This window comes from Panthera pardus, unplaced genomic scaffold, assembly GCF_024362965.1.
Source record: "Panthera pardus isolate Hobbes unplaced genomic scaffold, ASM2436296v1 HiC_scaffold_18, whole genome shotgun sequence".
Lineage (NCBI taxonomy): Eukaryota > Metazoa > Chordata > Mammalia > Carnivora > Felidae > Panthera > Panthera pardus.
Genome location: NW_026526743.1, coordinates 13,012,945 through 13,030,388, shown reverse-complemented (window position 1 = coordinate 13,030,388; position 17,444 = coordinate 13,012,945). Strand labels below are relative to the sequence as shown.

Genomic DNA, 17,444 nt, shown 5'->3' with positions numbered 1-17,444 from the left:
CCGGCCCCTCCTTCCCCCCCTCGGCAGGGGACCCGTGGGCCCCAACCCCGCCCCGGCCCCGCCCGGCCCCTCCCGGCTTTGTCCGTCTGTCCATCCGCAGGGCGTCGGCCCCACGTTTCTCGCCCCTGCCGGGTGTCCGCCATCGCCTCCCTTGCTTTCCGTCCGGGTCTCTCGGTCTTCCTCTCTTTTATTTGCCTCGCTGTGCGTGTTTCTTTACGTGCCCCTCTCTGCCACTTTCTCTCCGTTGGGGTCTTTTCCTCCCGCTTCCTCCTGCCCCCCCCCCCCCACCGCTTCCCCTCGTTGTCCCTCCCCTCTGTCACTTCTCCCTCAGAGCCCTTCTCTTCCCACCTCCGGGGCTCTGTATCTCTCTGCATCGCCACCTCAGTCATTTCCCCGACTGTTGCTTTCCTTAGAGTCTCGGGGGGTCAGCCTCTCCGTGTCCATTTTTTCATGGACCTTTCCTTTCTCTCTCTTCCTGCTTTCCCTCTGTCCCAGTACCTCTGCCTCTCCCTGATTCCCTGTCCATTCCTTGTTTTTCTCTTCACTTGCTCTCTCTCCATCACTATCTCTCTGTGTCTTGGCCTGTCTCTCCTCTCCCAGAAACCCTGTGTCCCTCTGCTTCTGTCACTGGCACCCCCCCCCCCCCCCCCGGGGCTCCCTACCATCCCCAAGTCAGAGCCACAGATTACAAATCCCTCTGCTTGGACTCCACTGCCAGAGAACAGGTATGGCCTGGCTGTGATCAGGGTCCGAGTCTGGTACCGGCCCCACCAGACAGGCCCCTGTGTTTGTGAGACTTAAATATGCAGAAATGGATATGGTCACCTGGCTCCTTCCTGTGTCTCTTCCCTGCTCTGGGATGTAGCCTGGGCAAGATGCTCCCCCAGACACTTCCTGTTTCTCTCACCTGGCAGCCAAGGCTGGCTACCTGGTCCCAGGTGTGGACAATGGGTAGGGGCTGGGGGCCCAGGATCCTGGGTCTGAGGAAGGAGGAGGCCAGAGGCCTGGACTCCTGGGTCCCACCAGGGGAGGGGGGCATCCCCATGAGATCCATGACTCCTGCCAAGGTCTGCAGTTGGGAAGGATTTATTATCACTAAGTGGCCATGACAGAGCAGGGAGGGGGAGGTGACACTAACGAGGCTCTACAATCAGCTCCCCTGGAGGCAGCGATTAAGGGCTCATTACCCGCTGGGTGTAGGGGGAGGCTGGGGCGGGCAGCGGGAGAACTGAATTGGGGTGTGGGGAGGGGATGAGGACAGTCGAGAGAGAAGAAGAGTGGATACCCCCAAGGGGGAAGTTGAGTCAGGACACTCCCAGGGAAGATTTTGTGAAAAGAGAACAGGAAGGGGTGGGGTAGGGGGCACAGGGGCTGGCAGCACAGCCGGTTGGGGCAGCCTTCAGGGTCAAGGCTTCTCCAGCTGGACGTCCCCGTCTCCGATGTGGAGGCTGCCCACATCCTGGTAGGTGCCCTGGAGGCCCCGGGAGATGTCCTCGTACATGGAGCAGTCATCAAGGTTCAGGCCCTGGGGTGGACACATGGTGGCGGGCCTCAGCGCCCTGATGGCCGAGCCCCTGCCCCCGGATGACCCTAGGGAGGACCCCACGAGAACCCCCAGGCGCCTGCCCCTAACTTGTCCCCACCCACCACTCACCTCATAAAGGTTTTCGTCTTCATAGTCATCCTGGACGTCCACCCCGAACTTCAAATTCTGCCATCGTTTCTGGGGGTGGGGGTGGATAATTGGGAGCCTCAGTGAGGGGGGTTGTGGGAGAATGTTTTCAGACCCTCCTGGGTGCCAGGAGGGGGTAAGGGGCACGCCAAAACCACATAGCGGGGGAGTGGCAGGTGTCCCGGCTGTCTCCACTGTCCTTCCACAAATAACAGCAATCACAGTAAATGGCAGTGGCCGCCGTGGCCTCAAGAGGGGCTGGTGCAGGTCAGAGGCCCCTGGGGGAACACGCAGCCCCCATCTTCCCTGGAGGGAGGGCCACTGCACTCCCGGTTGGGGGTGGGGGTAGAGTGAGACACCATGACTGGGGGGGGGGGCGGGGAGAGGGAGGTACATCTGGGGAGGTGGTGGGGGGAGGGGGGTTGAGAATGTCCTGGGGTAGGGAGGTTGAGGACAGCCCTGAGGGGAGACTGAGGCAAGATACCCCTCTTGGCCCCCGCACTCTTTAAACTCCCGTCATGGTACTAATTCATTTACCCCCTCAGCACTGTGAGGGTGCTGTCAGTCTCCCATTTTAGCAGGTGACCTCAGACTCAGAGGGCCCTGATCCCCAGGGGGCTCACCCTGAACAGCAGCAGTGTCCCAGGTACCACAGCACAGAACAGCAGGATGATGCCCTCGGCCGTGATGATATTGTTCTTGGTGCCCTCTCCCATGTCCAGGAAAGGTCTGGAGAGTGGCTCTGTGAGGAGGGGTGTTGCTCAGAGCGCTGCTGCCCCCTGCCCCCACACCCCTGGCCTCCCAGCCCCCCCCCCCCCCGCAACGCCAGACCACTGAAGCCCCCACTCCACAGATGAGGAGATCTGGCAGTGCGGACCAGGATATGCCCATGGTGGGGGCACTGGCTCCGTCCGCCACCTCCCAGGCAGGGTGGCAGCGGTGGGGGTGGGAGGGGAGACCCCCGGAGCCCAGCCAGGGCTGCCACTCACCGCGCACGCGGAGGTAGGTGCCGCAGGACTTCAGGATGTTGGGGAGTTCTCTGTTGGGGACTTTCTCCTCCACCTGGCACCTATACATGCCCATGTGGCTCTTGTTCACGGTGCTGATGGTCAGCTCGCCGTTGGGGCCTTCACCGCGGCTCCATAATCTATCGGGCCACGTGGCATTGCCTTGGAGGACACGCCACCACGTGATGTTGAGGGTGCTGTCCGACCTGCTGCCATTGTGCAGACACTGGAGGTGGACGGTGTCCCCCAGGCTGACGGTCACTGATGGTGGGCCCCCATCCACCCACAGGGCCTGGCAGCCGGGGCCTGTGGAGAGGCGGAGGAGTCAGGGACTGTGGATGGGGACACAGGCCCCAGCCCCGGCCCCTGCGGGCAGCTGCCTGTGTGTGTGTGTGTGTGTGTGTGTGTGTGTGTGTGTGTGTCGGTGTCGTGGGGCTTGAGGACACTCCAGCAGGGCGGGGGTGGGGTGGGGTGGGGTGGGAAGAGGGCACATGGTGTTGTCATTGGAGTAAGGCTGCGGGTTAGAGTGAATACGCTTGCTGGGGGACTGAGGCTGTACCTAGGGCAGCGGAGGGAGGGCACACCTGTGGAGGATGAGGACACCCTGGGGGAGGAGGGGAGGACACACCCCTGCGGGTCCCCCTCACTTCTCCAGCACTCCCTCTTGCCCCCCTCCCCATGCTCTGTGCTTTGGCCCCACTGAATTCACTGGCATTTGGATATTTGGTTCCCTAGTGGCAGAGGTGCCCCTGCCCAGGCAGCTCCCTCCAGAATCAGTTTGGGCGTCACCTCCTCCTGAAGGCCCTCCTGGTCCTCCTTCCACCCCCCCCCCCAGCCCTGCCCCACCCCTGCCACTTTATCTTGTGTAATCTTCACAAAACCCTCAGAGGTAGGTTCTCTCATCCCAGTTTACAGGTGGGACAGCTGAGGCCCGGGGAGGGCAAATCTGTTGCCTGGCATCATCAGGGCAGGGGGAGTGGCTGGGGTTTCTAAAGCCTGAGCCTCCCGGGCCTCTTCCTGCCAGTCTTTGGGCCTGCCTTGCCCTGCACCCTCACGCCCACCCGTTATTCTCTGTAACTTTCACGTGTCAACCTGAGAGGTTCAGGAGCGAGTTCAGTTGATGGCTGGGCTGGGGATTAGGGTAGGGACTCAGCACGGTGGTTGTCAAAAGGAAGCCAGCCCACAGCCCTCTTCTGAAGGGAGGAGGTGGGAGGTGAGGAAGAGAGGAGGGGGAAGAGGGGGGGAAAGAGGCAGCCACCTCAGGGTCATGGGCTACATTCCCCAGCCCGGCTCCCAGTGTAACCTGGGTGGTCACAGCCCCACTAGCTGGCATTGCCGGGATGGGGTTGGGGGGGGCAGTACAGCTGGGAGGACAGTGTCAACGAGGAACCCCTCCCCCAGCATTGAAAAGGGGCTCCAGCCCATCGGGGTGACTGAGACTCAAGGCAGAGAAGGAGAAAGCTGTTTCTCCCCCCTGAAGCTGAGCCCTACCCCCAAGTGCTCTTCCTGCCCCCAGCTCTGGAGCTCAGTCAAGGGCGACCTTAGTTCCTTATTTTGACCTGTGAGGGGAGATGAGGGGGTGGGGAAGTCATCTCGCGCCCCTGTCTCCTTCCATGTGGCCGTGGACGGCCCTTCAACTTCGCCGAGCCCCCTCCGGCCTCCCCTCGGACCTGCGGCCTGCTTGGGACAGTCAAGCAGACAGATGCAGTTTCTTTAGGGGCCTTCCCAGCACTGCCCCCCCCCCACCTGCCGGTTCCTCTCCCCCCACTCCTAGTGCCCTTCTCTCTGCCCAAGCCCTCTCTCCAGCCTCCAGTCCTCCCCCGGCCCCCCCGCACCAGCCTGTTAGCCACGTACCCAGACCAACAGCGGAGATTAGGAAGAGGAGAAAGATAGTAGCACACGGCACTTGGGGGACTCCGGGACCCCCAGGCATCTCTCCCAGCGGGTTGGTTAGTCTGGGCTGCAGCAGTCCTGGGGTACCAGATTCCACCTCACTGGCCCCAAGCCCCGCCCCACTTCCTGCCCAGCCCCACCGGAGATGGGCTCCAATGGCCCCACTGCTGGGCCCTTCGGCTGTGGGCCCAGGGGCAGCCCCTGCCAGTGTGCTTCAGGCCCCGAGTGGAGAGAAACCGCTCCCTGCACCTGTGGCCGCAATTCCCCCGAGGGGAGGCTGCTGGGTTGGGGAAAGAAACCAGTTCACAGCCTGGCTCGGCCACTGGCCAGCCCTGGGAAGGAAGCCTGAGGGAGTCAGAGTTTGAGGTGCCTGCTGCGTGCAGGCGGTCTGTCCTGTCTGGGTGGTGGTTCTGAGCCCGGTCTCCGTTCAGTCACTGACCTTAGGCAAAGCTGAGCCTCTCTCTGAGCCTCCACGTCTTCACCTCTTGAGGTTGGAATCCAGGATTTAAAGGGGTTGTGCATGCACAGCTCTGAACATAGGGCCTAGCCCATAGCAGGTGCTCAGTAGATGTTGGTTGCTCTTTTTTTTTTTAATTTTTTTTTTCAACGTTTTTTATTTATTTTTGGGACAGAGAGAGACAGAGCATGAACGGGGGAGGGGCAGAGAGAGAGGGAGACACAGAATCGGAAACAGGCTCCAGGCTCCGAGCCATCAGCCCAGAGCCCGACGCGGGGCTCGAACTCACGGACCGCGAGATCGTGACCTGGCTGAAGTCGGACGCTTAACCGACTGCGCCACCCAGGCGCCCCTGTTGGTTGCTCTTAATGTTCATGAAAATAAATGGGGGCAGGCTGATCGGCTCTATGACTAGGTGGTGGCTTTCTAAGCCTTGGCATTAAAAGCAAAAAAAAAAAAAATTTTAATGGTTATTTATTTTTGAGAGAGAGAGAGAGTCAGAGCTCCAGCAGGGAAGAGGCAGAGAGAGAGGGAGGCACAGAATATGAAGCAGGCTCCAGGCTCTGAGCTGTCAGCACAGAGCCCGATGTGGGGCCCCAACCCCCAAACTACAAGATAATGACCTGAGCTGAAGTCGGATGTTTAACCGACTGAGCCAGCCAGGTGCCCCGTGGGCCTTGGCGTTTAAAAAAAATTTTTTTTTTAAATAATCTCTACATCCAACTTGATGGGGCTCGAACTCACAACCCTGAGATCAAGAGTTGCATGCTCTATTGACAGAGCCAGCCGAGAGCCCCAGCCTTGGCGTTTTTAATCTCAGCAATGAGAACAAGAATATCTCCCTGCTGTTGTGAGATGAGCTGATGTCCCCAGCACCCTAGGAGTTAGAGCCATGATGGGCTCTCGACATGAGTCAGCCTCCCCACAAGTAGGTAAGGTAGGTCACCCCCCCCCCCCATTTTACAGAGGAGAAAACTGAGGCCCAGAGAGGAGATGCCATCACTTACCCAGTGTAGTACAATTTGGGAGTAGTGGAGCAGAGATTCAAAGTCACTTACGTGGGCCCACATACCTTTGAGCATCATTTTAGGTCACGTGGAAGGAAAATGAGGTCTGAGGAGTGGGGGTGGGGAATTACATGAGGTTGTTGAGATGTTTGTGAGCCGTTAGGGGACAGTCACACATGCACCTAAGAAGACACATAGGGAAAAACATTTATTGCAGAGAGATTTTTGGTAGCAGAAGCTGGGAAACAGAAAGCCCATTTACAGGAGAATGGGATGCATACATTGTGGTGTAGGCAGCCGGTAGAGTAATACTCAGCAGGAGAAAAGGCAGAGCTCTGCTTGTCAACACGGCTGCGTCTCAGAAATGACATGAAAATGACGTGTAGCATGAAACAGTTGACTTGTTTTCAAAAGGCGAAGCAACACTGGGTGCTGTTAGGGACACATGCATCTGTAGTCAATTAGGGAACCCATGCAGGTGAGCGACACCCAGTTCCTGAGAGGGGGTTCCCTTTGGGGCAAGCGAGGAGGGCTGTGACCTCAGAGGGCTGGTACAGAGGCTTTGTCTGTGCCAGTTTTAGGTCTTGTGTTACTTCTTAAGCTGGGTAGGGGGTACATGGGTCTTTCTTACACTAATAGGTATACTGTTTTGATTGCTTGAAGCATTTCATGACTTATAAATGAAAATGCAATTGTCACCCACACAGAGCATGGGCCTCCGGAGTTCATGTTTGAATGTCAGTTCTGTTTCGATCTCAGCTCTGCCAACTGACTGGTGGTCTGAACCTCAGTTTCTTCTCCTGTAATCACCCCGCTTGTCCCCCTTGTGAGGCTACAAGAATACTACAGTGAGCTTATCACAGTTCCTAGGACACAGTTCCGCTTCTCTGGCCTGGGGCCCTCCCCCTTCCCTCCAGGGACCCAGGTGTTCTGCTGTGACCCTTGTTGTGTAGCAGGTCACCAGCCCCTCTCTGCTTTAGCTCCTCCTTATGATCCTCGTCCCCCCCCCCCCCCCGCCCTCCCCCACCTCAAGAAACCTGGGCAGACGCTGCAGCCCTATAATTCACCTCCTGCATCTGCTGAGGCTGTTTCCAGGCCCTCGACTGCCCCCCAGCGGCTGGAGAGGCGCAGCTGCTGGATTGCAGGCCTTTGAGGCCGAACTGGACTGTTTGGGCACGTCCACACCCCGCTTACCTCGTTGCCCCATTTCCTGTACTTCTGAGGCGGGAAATGCACCGTAGTGGCTGGAGCCCAGCTGCCCGGGTCCAAATTCCGGCTTTGCCACCCACCTATAGTACATAGGCAAATTACCCACCCTGTGACTTACTCTCACTACATCTAAAATGTGGGGGCTTTTGGGCACCTTCAGCAGGTTGCCTTGTGTTAGGTGATACAAAGTGCCTTTGCATGTGGTAGGCTGTTTATTCAGTACAAGTCTTCCAGCACTTTTTTTTAACGTTTATTTATTATTGAAAGAGAGAGACAGAGCGTGAGCAGAGGAGGGACAGAGAGAGAGGGAGACACGGAATCTGAAGCAGGCTCCAGGCCCTGAGCTGTCAGCACAGAGCCCGACGCGGGGCTCGAACTCAACAGACCGTGAGACAGGACCTGAGCTGAAGTCGGACGCTTAACCGAGCCCCCCAGGCACCCTCAGCACTGACTTCTAAGCTGGGAGAGAGGCCAGCTTCATTTCCCACCAGGTGAGGGACTCTGCTGTTCTCTGGTAACTGGTTGTCTGCTTGCTGTGATGTCCTGAGCCATGGCACAATCTACCTATATGGTACTTCCCCAGATCCCTCAAGAATAAGAAACTAAGTTGGGGCACCGGGATGGCTCAGTCTGTTGGGCGTCCAACTTCGACTCAGGTCATGAACTTGTGGCCTGTGAGATGGAGCCCGCATTGGTCTCTGTGTTGACAGTTTGGAGCCTGCTTCCAAAGGTCTCCCTCTCTCTGCCCCTTCCCCATTCGCACGGTCTCTTCCAAAGCCAGCTCAGGCTCAGCATCCTAGCACTCCCCAGGTAGGAGGTGGGTTTGGTCCCACAGGGGCCACTTTTCCAGGCTGTTTTCTGGGGCCTGGCACATACCCACTTGGTGCCCTTCGTATCCCCTGCCCCTACCAGGGGCCCAATCATACGCAGGCTCCTGCCCCATTCATGCCTGAGAGCCAATCACCTCACAGGACTGAAGAGGCAGTGCCCCTCTACCTCTGCTCAGGTGCCTCTCGCACCTCTCCACTAGGAGGATGGTGGGTGTGGGTGGGAAAGGGCACTGGGTCCCAACTCTGGGGCAGGTACAACCAGCTCCAGAAGGGCCCAAGGCAATAGATCTCTAGAGAGCAAAGGTTCAGGCAGGGTCAGTGGTCTGTTTGCCAACAAATGGTGCACACCAAGTCACCTTGGCCTGGAGGCACTCAAGGAGTCACCAGAAATGAAGGCCGGCTGCCCCAGCCCTGCTTTGTTGCAGGAAGGGACAGAATGCGGTCTCTGTAGCCCAGGCCCCAGCTGGGGCCACTGCCTGAAAGCCACTCCTTTTCAGTTTCTCATCTTACTGAGAACTGCAAAGGCAGGATGTGGGGGAGGTGCAAGGGCCTCTTGTCCTGGCCCCACCCAACCACCAGTCCAGCTAGGGCACCAGGCCCACTGGGGGTGGAACTGCTTGAACCGGGAAGGCTGGGCCTTAGGCTTTAGTGGCTGCTGGTATCACAGTCACTAGGGATCCCTAGTCCCCCTCTTTCACGAGGAAAGGGAAGCTCAAGGCGCCTCCTTCATGCCCCCAAAGGGAAGAGCAACAGCAGCCAATCAAGAGACTCGGACCAGGATTACGAATGAGGCAATTTATTAACCCAGCATTTGTTCTAATGCTTCTTGTTGGCAGCTGCCACCTGTGGGAAAAGACGGGAGAGTAATTAAGATCGGCCGTGGGGTCTGTGTTCTGGAGCTTTGGAGCAGCTACCCGCCACCCGAGGGAAGCCAGGCACCTGGATTTGTGGTCTGACCGGTGTTCATCCAATCTAATCCTTATAGCCTCGGGCATTTCCCCATTTTACAGAAGTGTCAACGGGGACTAAAAGAAAGGGAGTGGCGGAGCAGGATTCCAACACCTGCCCACTGCTCTGCTATCCACACTGTCTATGCCCTGCCCTGCGCAGAAGAGATCACCGGCTCCTTCCAGGCAACCCCCGGACTCCCAGGGGGCTGACACCTTCTACTCTTTTTTGACACTTGACTAAGTGATTGAGCCCTCCAAGGCTCCTAGGAGACCTGAGTCAATGATACAGAAAGAAAAAACCCAACAATGGGTTCATGCCTGGCCCTGGGGGCTCCCACTGCTGTAGCCCACTGAGCCCTCACCACTACCCTATGGAGGCTGGCAAGAGTAGACCATTCTACAGATGGGACTGGATCCAGGCGAACAGACTCTGCCCCAAGGTGTCCAGCCAGTCAGGGATCTGGATGGAGACCCTTGTTCTCAGCTGGCTTGCCTCCCCCACTCTCTCCACAGCCATCCCGGCTGATGTCAGTGAGCATGAAGAATGAGAAAACACTGCAGCTAGAGTCCTGAGAAGGCTGATTGGGCAAAGGGGAGTTGTGTGCAGAAACCTGTCCTGCACGAGAAACAATTCCAGCTGCACGCCAGGCCTGGGGTCCCGGCACCCACATTTCTAACCAGCTCTAGCAGGAAGTTAGTCAGAAACGTTCTTTCTCCTGCCCCTGACCCCACCAGCCTGGGCTGTGCCCTCCAGGGTAGGAAATTCTGACCTGACAAATCCCAGGCAGTGACTAAGAGACCCAGTCCCGGCCCACACCCAGGCCTCACCTGTCCGGCGATTCTGTCCAGATCTCTCTGTCCCTGAGGTGTCAGTTTGCGTCCCCTGCGGGAGAAGGGTCATGCAGCCCCCCATGAGTGGAGGCTCTCAACCATGTCACTGCCAGGCCCACCCTGGATGTAAGCCAGGCTTCCCAAGAAGGCACCTGGCCATGGGACCACATGACACCAGCCAAGTCCCACTGAGGGCCCCAGTCAGCTGCATTCTAACGAGCTGGGGGCAGGAGTGGGAGCCCCCCTGGGAGCTGCCAGGGTGTCGTTTGTGCAAGCATTAGATCAAAAGCCCCGAAAAATCAATTGGGAAAAGTTAACGAGCAGGCTAATGAAAGCGGACAGTTGCTAAATTACCTTCCTGGAGCTTGGGGTAGTCAGCCAGAGAGGTCGGGGTGAGGCCCCTCACTGTTCACTTTTCTGCAGAATCCCCTGCCCGCCTGAGGGGCAGGTGCAGACAGCAGGACAGACCTGGCACCTCTCCACACGGGGGAAGGATGGCTCTAGACAACTTCATTACAAGTGATCTGACCCCAAGTGTCCTCCATCACCCCTGTCCCAGCCATTCCCCCCAACCCCGCTTACCCATCTTGGTCCTTTTCCACCATTTTCAGCCCCTCTAGGGCTTGGAGGACCCTGCGGGCCACGCTCTTGGAGCCTCTGCTAAAGTGGCTGGGCATGACCCCATTTCTCTGACGTCCTCCATAGATCTTGGTCATGGAGCCGACTCCAGCGCCGCCCCGGAGGTACAGGTGCCGTGCTGTGGAAGCTGGGTGGGGTGTGCGTGAGATGTGAGGATCCTTCTCAAGCAAAGTAGAGTCCTCTCTATAGCTGATGCAGGCTGAGGGAAGGGCCTCGCTCAAGGTCACACACATAACTGTGTGCATAGCAGCTAATTCCTCCCATTGTATAGCCCGGAAAACTGAGAATACACAGACTAAGGACTGGGCCCCCACCCCAGCTATCCCACAGCCAAGCTGCCCTACACCCCGGGCCCAGCTGAGGAGACTGGACGGCCTGCCACAGCTGAGCTGCCGTGAGCCTGGGCCCAGGGTCCTATGGGCAGAGCCTGGCAAATGCTTAAGCCGTTGACTTTCCACCTCCAGGCCCAGGCCTGAGGGGCAGGAGTACGAGCAGGGATATGTCACCTGAGCGCAGCTCCCTAAGCCCCTTGGCCCTGGAGAACTCAGGGTCAGAGCCAACACCCCATGCAGTGACGTTCCCAACCCTGAACGGGCATCACCCCTTCCGCAACCACAGGATTCTTATCCGGCTTGGACAAGTCCCCCATCCCTCACTGTTCTGTTCAACAGGGCCATTTGCCCACCAGGCCCTGTGCCATCTGCTTTTCATGCTCCCCCATGAGGCAGTAAGATGGTTTTACGACCTGGCCTGATGGTATGTGGCCTCGGTAAGTCACCCACCCTCACCTGAGAGCTGCACGGGTGTCCAGTGCTATTCTCCTTCACAGAAAAGCAAACAGGCTCCAGAAGGCACTCACTGGCCTCATGTCACATAGCACGGAGGGACAGACTGTTCTGGCTTTCTATCTCAGGGGGCCACTGAAATTTGAGGGAACTAGGGCTTGAGATGCAAGGACTCCAGGTCATTCCAGGGCTGCCAGCGATCAGTACATAAGGTTTTGCCCAAGTGACTACTTTTAGTCCCTACAGATCAGAGGGGAAAAATCAGGATTCCTTCCTCCAGTAACTACTTACTCCTAACAACCAGGTGCCAGGCCACATCCATGACCTTGTGGGGTTCTGAGCTGGGGGTGGGTGGAACTTACCACCTAAAGTGGGCTACTCCTCCCAAAGAAGTTCTTCCACACCACTTGTCCCCACCCAGACCCCTCCTGCCCTGTAAGATGGTCTTCAGATACAGTCATGGGCTTCTGGGGGCCTTGGCATGGCTGAAACCCTCACCACCTTTATCAGGACCACTGTACAACCTCTCCCTGGTTTCACTGCTTCCAGCTTTTGCTCACTTTAAAACTGTTCTCCTTGGGGGGCGCCTGGGTGGCTCAGTCAGTTGAGCATCTGACTTCGGCTCAGGTCATGATCTCACAGCCTGTGAGTTCGAGCCCCGCATCGGGCTCTGTGCTGACAGCTCAGAGCCTGGAGGCTGCTTCGGATTCTGTGTCTCCCTCTCTCTGCCCCTCCCCCACTCATGCTCTCGCATGCTCTCTCTCAAAAATAAACAAACATTAAAAAAAATTTTTTTTAAACAGTTCTCCTTGGTTCTTCCTACCTCCACACCACCTCCAGCATCAAAACTCCCCTTCCAGTGATATCACTGGAAAAGTCCAGACTTCCAGACCAGCTCACATGCCCAACAGCTACCACCATTCCTCCTGTGCCTGTGCCAAGCCATGCTTTGGCCTGGGTGGAGATGTGCTCTCCCACCTAGGCTCTACCCAGGGCTGAGGAAAGCAGAATGGCCTCAGGAAGGGGTCAGTGGAATACTCCCAAGCACACAGATGCCCAGGAGAAGCCTGGCCAGGCTAGGACCAACGCTCAGCCTAGCCCCAATCCGGGCTCTGTATAAAAAGAGATGGCCAACCCCTGAGCCGTCTGGCAACACAGGGTGTGAATCCCGACACTGCTCCTCTCAGCCGAGTCCACCCCCTGTTTGGGCGGTCTGGGCCTGGGCCACGGGACTCAAGGGGAAGCCTACTCAAATCCTGAGGATTGAGTGGCAGACAATAAGCTCCAGTAAAGTCCAACTATTAGTTTCTTCAAGGAGGAGGTGGAGGGGCTGCTGTAAATTTTTCCTTAAGCTGCAAAAAACTAGCTGGTGTGGTGTCAGATAGAGGGTACCCCCCACCCCAGTTCTTGGTAATTATTTTCCTGACCTATTAAAAGGGAAAGAATATGAATGCTACAAGTCGGAAGGCATTACAGTCAAAATAACAGAATTCTACAAAATAATTGGCCTTTTCTCACCCCCACCCTGCTGAGACCCAGGCCCCAATCCTTCTGAAGTGGAGCTGTAACATCACAAATCAGGCCATCCTAGGTGCTGCTTAGGAGGTGACAGCAAGCCAGGTGTGGTCACAAATGGCTTCTCAAGTCCCTCTAAGACTTTCTGCTCCTCTTGGAAATCCTGTCCCAAGTGTCCAGGAGTCACTCCCCACCTCAGAGTATAAAGGAGGGACCAGTAGCATCCTCCCACCCAAGGGGCCACCAGGCGGAGAGGGTCACAATGCTCTTGAACACCTGGTATACCAAAGTTTCACAAATGTCTTTGCAGCGCAGCATTTTTTTTTTTTAAGTTTATTTATATTGTGGGGGGGCAGGGGAGGGGGAGGGGGAGAGGGAGAGGGGGAGGGAGGGAGGGAGGGAGGGAGGGGGAGGGGGAGGGGGAGAGGGGGAGAGAGAGAGAGAGAGAGAGAGAGAGAGAGAGAGAGAGAGAGAGAGAGAGAGAGAGAGAGAGATAAAGAGAATCCCAGGCAGGCTCTGCACTGTCAGCATGCAGGGCCTGAACTCACTGTGAAAACATGACCTGAGCTGAAGTTGGATGCTCAACTGAGCCACCCAGGTGCCCCTACAGCTCAGCATCTTAATAACTGTTCTTTGTCAAGCTTCTAAGGAAAGAATCCGGACATTGTCACCCCTTAACTTGTTCCTGAAATGTCTCCAAGGCCTTGACCTTTCCAATAACAGCATATGTGACTGCCCAGCCCTATGCACTGATCAGAGAAGACCAGGTCCCATCCACAATGATTTCATTTGGGACATTCAGATGTCCCAATTTAGGAGTCACTCACTGCTGGACAAGACACAATGGATTCCCACCCCCCTCCCAAGCAAGACCTTCTGACAATGAAGAAACCAGGGGGCTTGTCCAAGGCCACACGGCAACACCCCCTCCCCTCACAAACCCTACAGTGGTCTTTCCTTGACATCACAATGCAGGGAAGGAGAAAATGCAAACACAGCACAGACTCGGGTCTGCCAAGCTTGGAGTCAGCGTGTCATGCTCTCCTAAGGTCACTTCACCTGACTGTACCTGTTTCCTCTTTGGTAACTGAGTATCTCCAGTGACTTGCCCAGAGTATGAGCTAACCCCAACTAGGTGGGAGCACTCTAGGCTGGTAAACTTCTCCAGTAAAGGGTCAGAATAAATATTTTTGGCTTTGGACGCCACCAGTCCGTCACAATTGCAACTCTGCCTCAGGTGTACATGTAAACAAATGGGCGTGGCAGTGTCCCAACAAAAATGTGCACAACAGACCTTGGTCTAGAATCACTATGCTATGCCACTAAGGCAGTTGGGGAAATGAGGTCAAAAAGGGAGTTTTGGAAACCTTGAGTAAGGGAGATCAGGATGGCAGGTAGAGGATGCACACTCCGTGTGAGTTGTCAGAGAAGGGGCCAGGAAACAGTCTAAGGCTCATCTAGGTGTACTGCCCAGGGTGGTCTCGATCTCATTTCACATTAATCTCTCCCCATCTACAAAAATACAACAAGCATAAAACAGAAAACCACCAGTACTATGTGGGAAGTTTTCAACAGGGCAGATTAAACAAAATATGTAGATTTACCTGACCACATAGGAAAAGCCAGTAGACTTTCTCCTCATCTTAGATCCAAAACTGCCTTGACCAACTGATTCTTGGGGCGTTGCCAAAGAACATTCAGGACCAGGCAGCCTTGCTTCCCAAGATGGGTGGATGGGGTGGTGGTCTCATCCAGGCCCCATCACTAATGTGTGCCTGGGGAAATCAAGCCAGCTTCCCTTCCCCAACCCTTTTTTCTTCCTAAAAGCAGAGTGGGGATCCCCGCTATATGCTACCCACCCTACCCACCTGAGAGTTGACCTTTTAATCCTCAGGGGTCTGAGGCTGTGGCCAAGTCATGTTGGCCTCTGCCCGTCCAGGGCCTGAAACAGAGTGGACCTCATGGACATCTGATGCACAAGAGCAACACCAATCTACAAAATACATCATATTCCAAAGTGCCAAAGGGACTTGGTACCAAGGCCAACTCTTCTCAAAGTCACCCTGAAGCTTTCTTTATTTCTAAACTGTGCTTCCCACCTACTTCCTGTCTGGAGACAGTCTTTGGCCAGGATGGAGCCCCTAGGTCAGAGATTGAAGGTTAAAAGATTGCAGAAGCTGAGGGTCCTGAATGAAGGCCTGTGCAGAGGTTGCTGCCTTGAACAACCTAGCACTGACCACCCCTCCATCCCTAAGTTAGGCCTTCATGGAGTGACAGCTGGGAGAAACTTGAGATGTCAAGGACAGGTGAAAATTAGCACTGTGCCATTGGGCACTACACTGAAGTCTCTCCTTCCAACTTATCACTGGTAGACTAATAAGAGAGGGGACTGGCAAATGGTTACAGGGTGATCATAAGGCTTTGTTTTGGGTACTTGGGACTTACCAAGATTTAGAGCAAGGAGTGACCCGGCCAGATCCCAACCACTTAAAAGAAATGGTCTCTCTAGAGAGACAAGGAGAAAACCAGCCTATGGATCTGAACGATAAAAATGGGACACCTGACTTTTCTTGAAGGACTACTCTGCCACAGGGGTATTGTACAGGTTTTAACTGTCATAAGCTCATTTGATTCCCACTACAATCCTGTGTTGTTAACAATCGTTAGCCTCATTTCAGAGAGGACACAAAGAGGAACAGGCAGATGGAGGCCACACAGTTAAGTGGCAGAGAGAAATCTGAACTGGGGAGAGTCTTGACTCCACGAACATGGAAGCGTCAGTAAACGCTTTCCTCTAAAACAAACTACCTCTAAGTAAACGATGAACATTCACTTGACCCTGGGTTTCCCTAGAGTTTCAGAGGAAGCCACAGGTCCTCACATCAATCGCTTACAAACGAAAACAGACTCAGAAATGAAGTTACTGAGCGTCACACAAGCACGCAGCGATAGCCTAGTGCTTCTCACACTGTAGATCAACTATGATTTAAAGAGTTTCTCTCCTCTTGCAATCTTGGGAGAGCTCACAGAGAGAACAGGGAGGTATGGTTTGTGCCAGGGGTCACCCAGCACCCCCCCCCCCCCCATTACCCAGAGGCCCCAGTTCCTCACCAGCTCGTGTGTAGAACCAGTTCTCATCGTAGGGAGCAAGCTCTTTATGCTTGGCCAGCTTGACAGTGTCCACCCATTCAGGGACTTTCAGCTTCCCAGACCTGGGACCAACGGTGAGAAAGTGACGATCCAGGAGTCTCCCCAAACTCCAGCCCCCAAATCCCCTCTGCTCAACCCAAAATGTATAGGTTACCAGGAGCTCCACGTGTCCCAGAATATAAAAAAACCAGAAACGCGGCCACAACCCAAACCCAGGCCTCAGGCAGAAAAGCAGACTCCACACGGAGACCTCACACAAGCCTCCCGGTACCCGAGAAGAGAAACAACGTCCGCGGAGGAGTCAGGCAAAGACCACAGCCCCCATCCACCGAGCCCGAGGCCCCACACTCACTTTTTGAGGAAGGCTGCCAGAGCTCTGACGAACTCCTGCTGGTTCACGTCTTTTACAGTAACTCCAGGCATCTACGAGAAAAAGAGCAAGCATGTGAACTTGGCACTGGTGGAGACGGCTGACAGGGGCCAGGGCCTTGCCCCCACGCGACCGCAGCCGCCGCACTCCCGTTCCTTCCCGAGGCCCTACTTCAGATACGGGCCCTAAAGGCCCCGGCGCCTGTGGGTGCTAGACTTCACCGCCGCTCACGGTCTCTGCGCGTCGCACCAGCACGGCCTGGCGCCGTGATGGAGACGCCAGATGACCCCAGCCCCTGATTCTGGGGACCCCCTCCTTGCATCCCCGCCGCCCGCCTGGCCCAGTCTCGGTCCCCGGACCTCGCAGACCGGGCATGTCCGGGCCTGCCGCTCGCACGTGGCTGCGGCTCCAGGGGGCGGGGCGGCCCCACACAGTCTCCCCGGGGGCCCCAGGCACGCACTCCCGCCTGGGGAGTCGGGCCCCTGACGCCCCGCGCCCAGCCCGAGCAGGAGCGCCCGTCCTACCGTGCGGCCTCCGCGCTGCCAGCCAGGGGAAAGGGAGCAACGGGGTTTCCCGGGCGCACAAGTCGGGCGTCGGGTATCGCGAGAAGTGCGAGCTCTCGCGAGAGCGAGGCCAGAAGAGCCGCCCCGCCTCTCTGAGGGCGAATGCGGCTTCGAGCTGGGAGGGCGTGTGGTGTGGGGGCGGGCAGGCAAAGGAGAAAGCCTAGGGGACGGGGGTGGAAGCCTGGGTCCTGCCCGCCCTTTCCTCTCCCGGAGTGTAATCGAGCGCCCGTCCTGAGCTGTGGGGTGGGACGGCTTCGTTTGCGTCGATCGCGGCGGAGGAGACTGTGGCGGCGGAAGTTGGGCTTTGGATGGGCAGGAAAGAGGGACCCGGCCACGGCCCGTGCCCCCGCGGGACGACCCCCTTTGGGGGTGGAAGTGGCTTTTCGGGCCGGAAGTAGGGGGTAGTAAGGGCGGAACTGTGATGGGGAACCCTGCGGTAGTGCAAAGAGGAAATGTGTTCGATCACCAGTCCTCGCGAGAGCAGAAGGAGAAGCACCACCCTTCTTAGGGCGGAAACTGCTTCATCACGGCCCAGGCGACCGCAGTGGGATGGAGGAACTACAGGC

The 17,444-nt window shown here is 56.6% G+C and overlaps 2 protein-coding genes across 6 annotated transcripts; both read right to left on the bottom strand.

Moving 5' to 3' along the window:
• Positions 1–1,070: 1,070 nt before the first annotated feature.
• CD79A (CD79a molecule) lies at positions 1,071–4,687 on the bottom strand. Its single transcript, XM_019434575.2, has 5 exons — positions 4,534–4,687; positions 2,662–2,985; positions 2,296–2,414; positions 1,655–1,723; positions 1,071–1,525 (listed from the first exon to the last, which is right to left on the bottom strand). The coding sequence occupies exons 1-5, from the start codon at positions 4,610–4,612 to the stop codon at positions 1,406–1,408; spliced, it is 711 nt and encodes a 236-aa protein (XP_019290120.2). The 5' UTR covers positions 4,613–4,687; the 3' UTR covers positions 1,071–1,405.
• A 4,168-nt stretch (positions 4,688–8,855) lies between these two features.
• On the bottom strand, positions 8,856–16,961 carry RPS19 (ribosomal protein S19). 5 transcript variants are annotated; one of them, XM_019434544.2, is made up of 6 exons: positions 16,840–16,950; positions 16,298–16,368; positions 15,907–16,007; positions 10,439–10,694; positions 9,854–9,908; positions 8,856–9,100 (listed from the first exon to the last, which is right to left on the bottom strand). In XM_019434544.2, exons 2-6 carry the CDS (start codon positions 16,366–16,368, stop codon positions 9,080–9,082), a joined length of 504 nt encoding a protein of 167 aa, XP_019290089.2. In that variant the 5' UTR covers positions 16,840–16,950; the 3' UTR covers positions 8,856–9,079. The 5 variants fall into 5 exon arrangements, with proteins under 5 accessions (XP_019290089.2, XP_019290088.2, XP_019290090.1 ...); XM_019434543.2 differs by having other exon boundaries at positions 8,856–8,918; positions 16,840–16,948; XM_019434545.2 differs by having other exon boundaries at positions 8,856–8,918; positions 10,439–10,622; positions 16,840–16,930.
• Positions 16,962–17,444: the final 483 nt, after the last annotated feature.

Bases quoted from the DNA above. Each gene is read 5' to 3' on its own strand.
- CD79A (XM_019434575.2), bottom strand. From the start codon at position 4,612: ATGCCTGGGGGTCCCGGAGTCCCCCAAGTGCCGTGTGCTACTATCTTT. The intron at 2,986-4,533 runs GTACGTGGCTAA...GCCTCTCCACAG, and splicing joins AATCTCCGCTGTTGGTCTGG to GCCCCGGCTGCCAGGCCCTG. The intron at 2,415-2,661 runs GTGAGTGGCAGC...CCCTCCTCACAG, and splicing joins CACCTACCTCCGCGTGCGCG to AGCCACTCTCCAGACCTTTC.
- RPS19 (XM_053905841.1), bottom strand. From the start codon at position 16,368: ATGCCTGGAGTTACTGTAAAAGACGTGAACCAGCAGGAGTTCGTCAGA. The intron at 10,695-15,906 runs GTGAGGAACTGG...CCCTTCCCTCAG, and splicing joins CTGGTTCTACACACGAGCTG to CCTGCATCAGCTATAGAGAG. The intron at 10,334-10,438 runs GTAAGCGGGGTT...CCCCGTGTGGAG, and splicing joins GTGGAAAAGGACCAAGATGG to AGGTGCCAGGTCTGTCCTGC.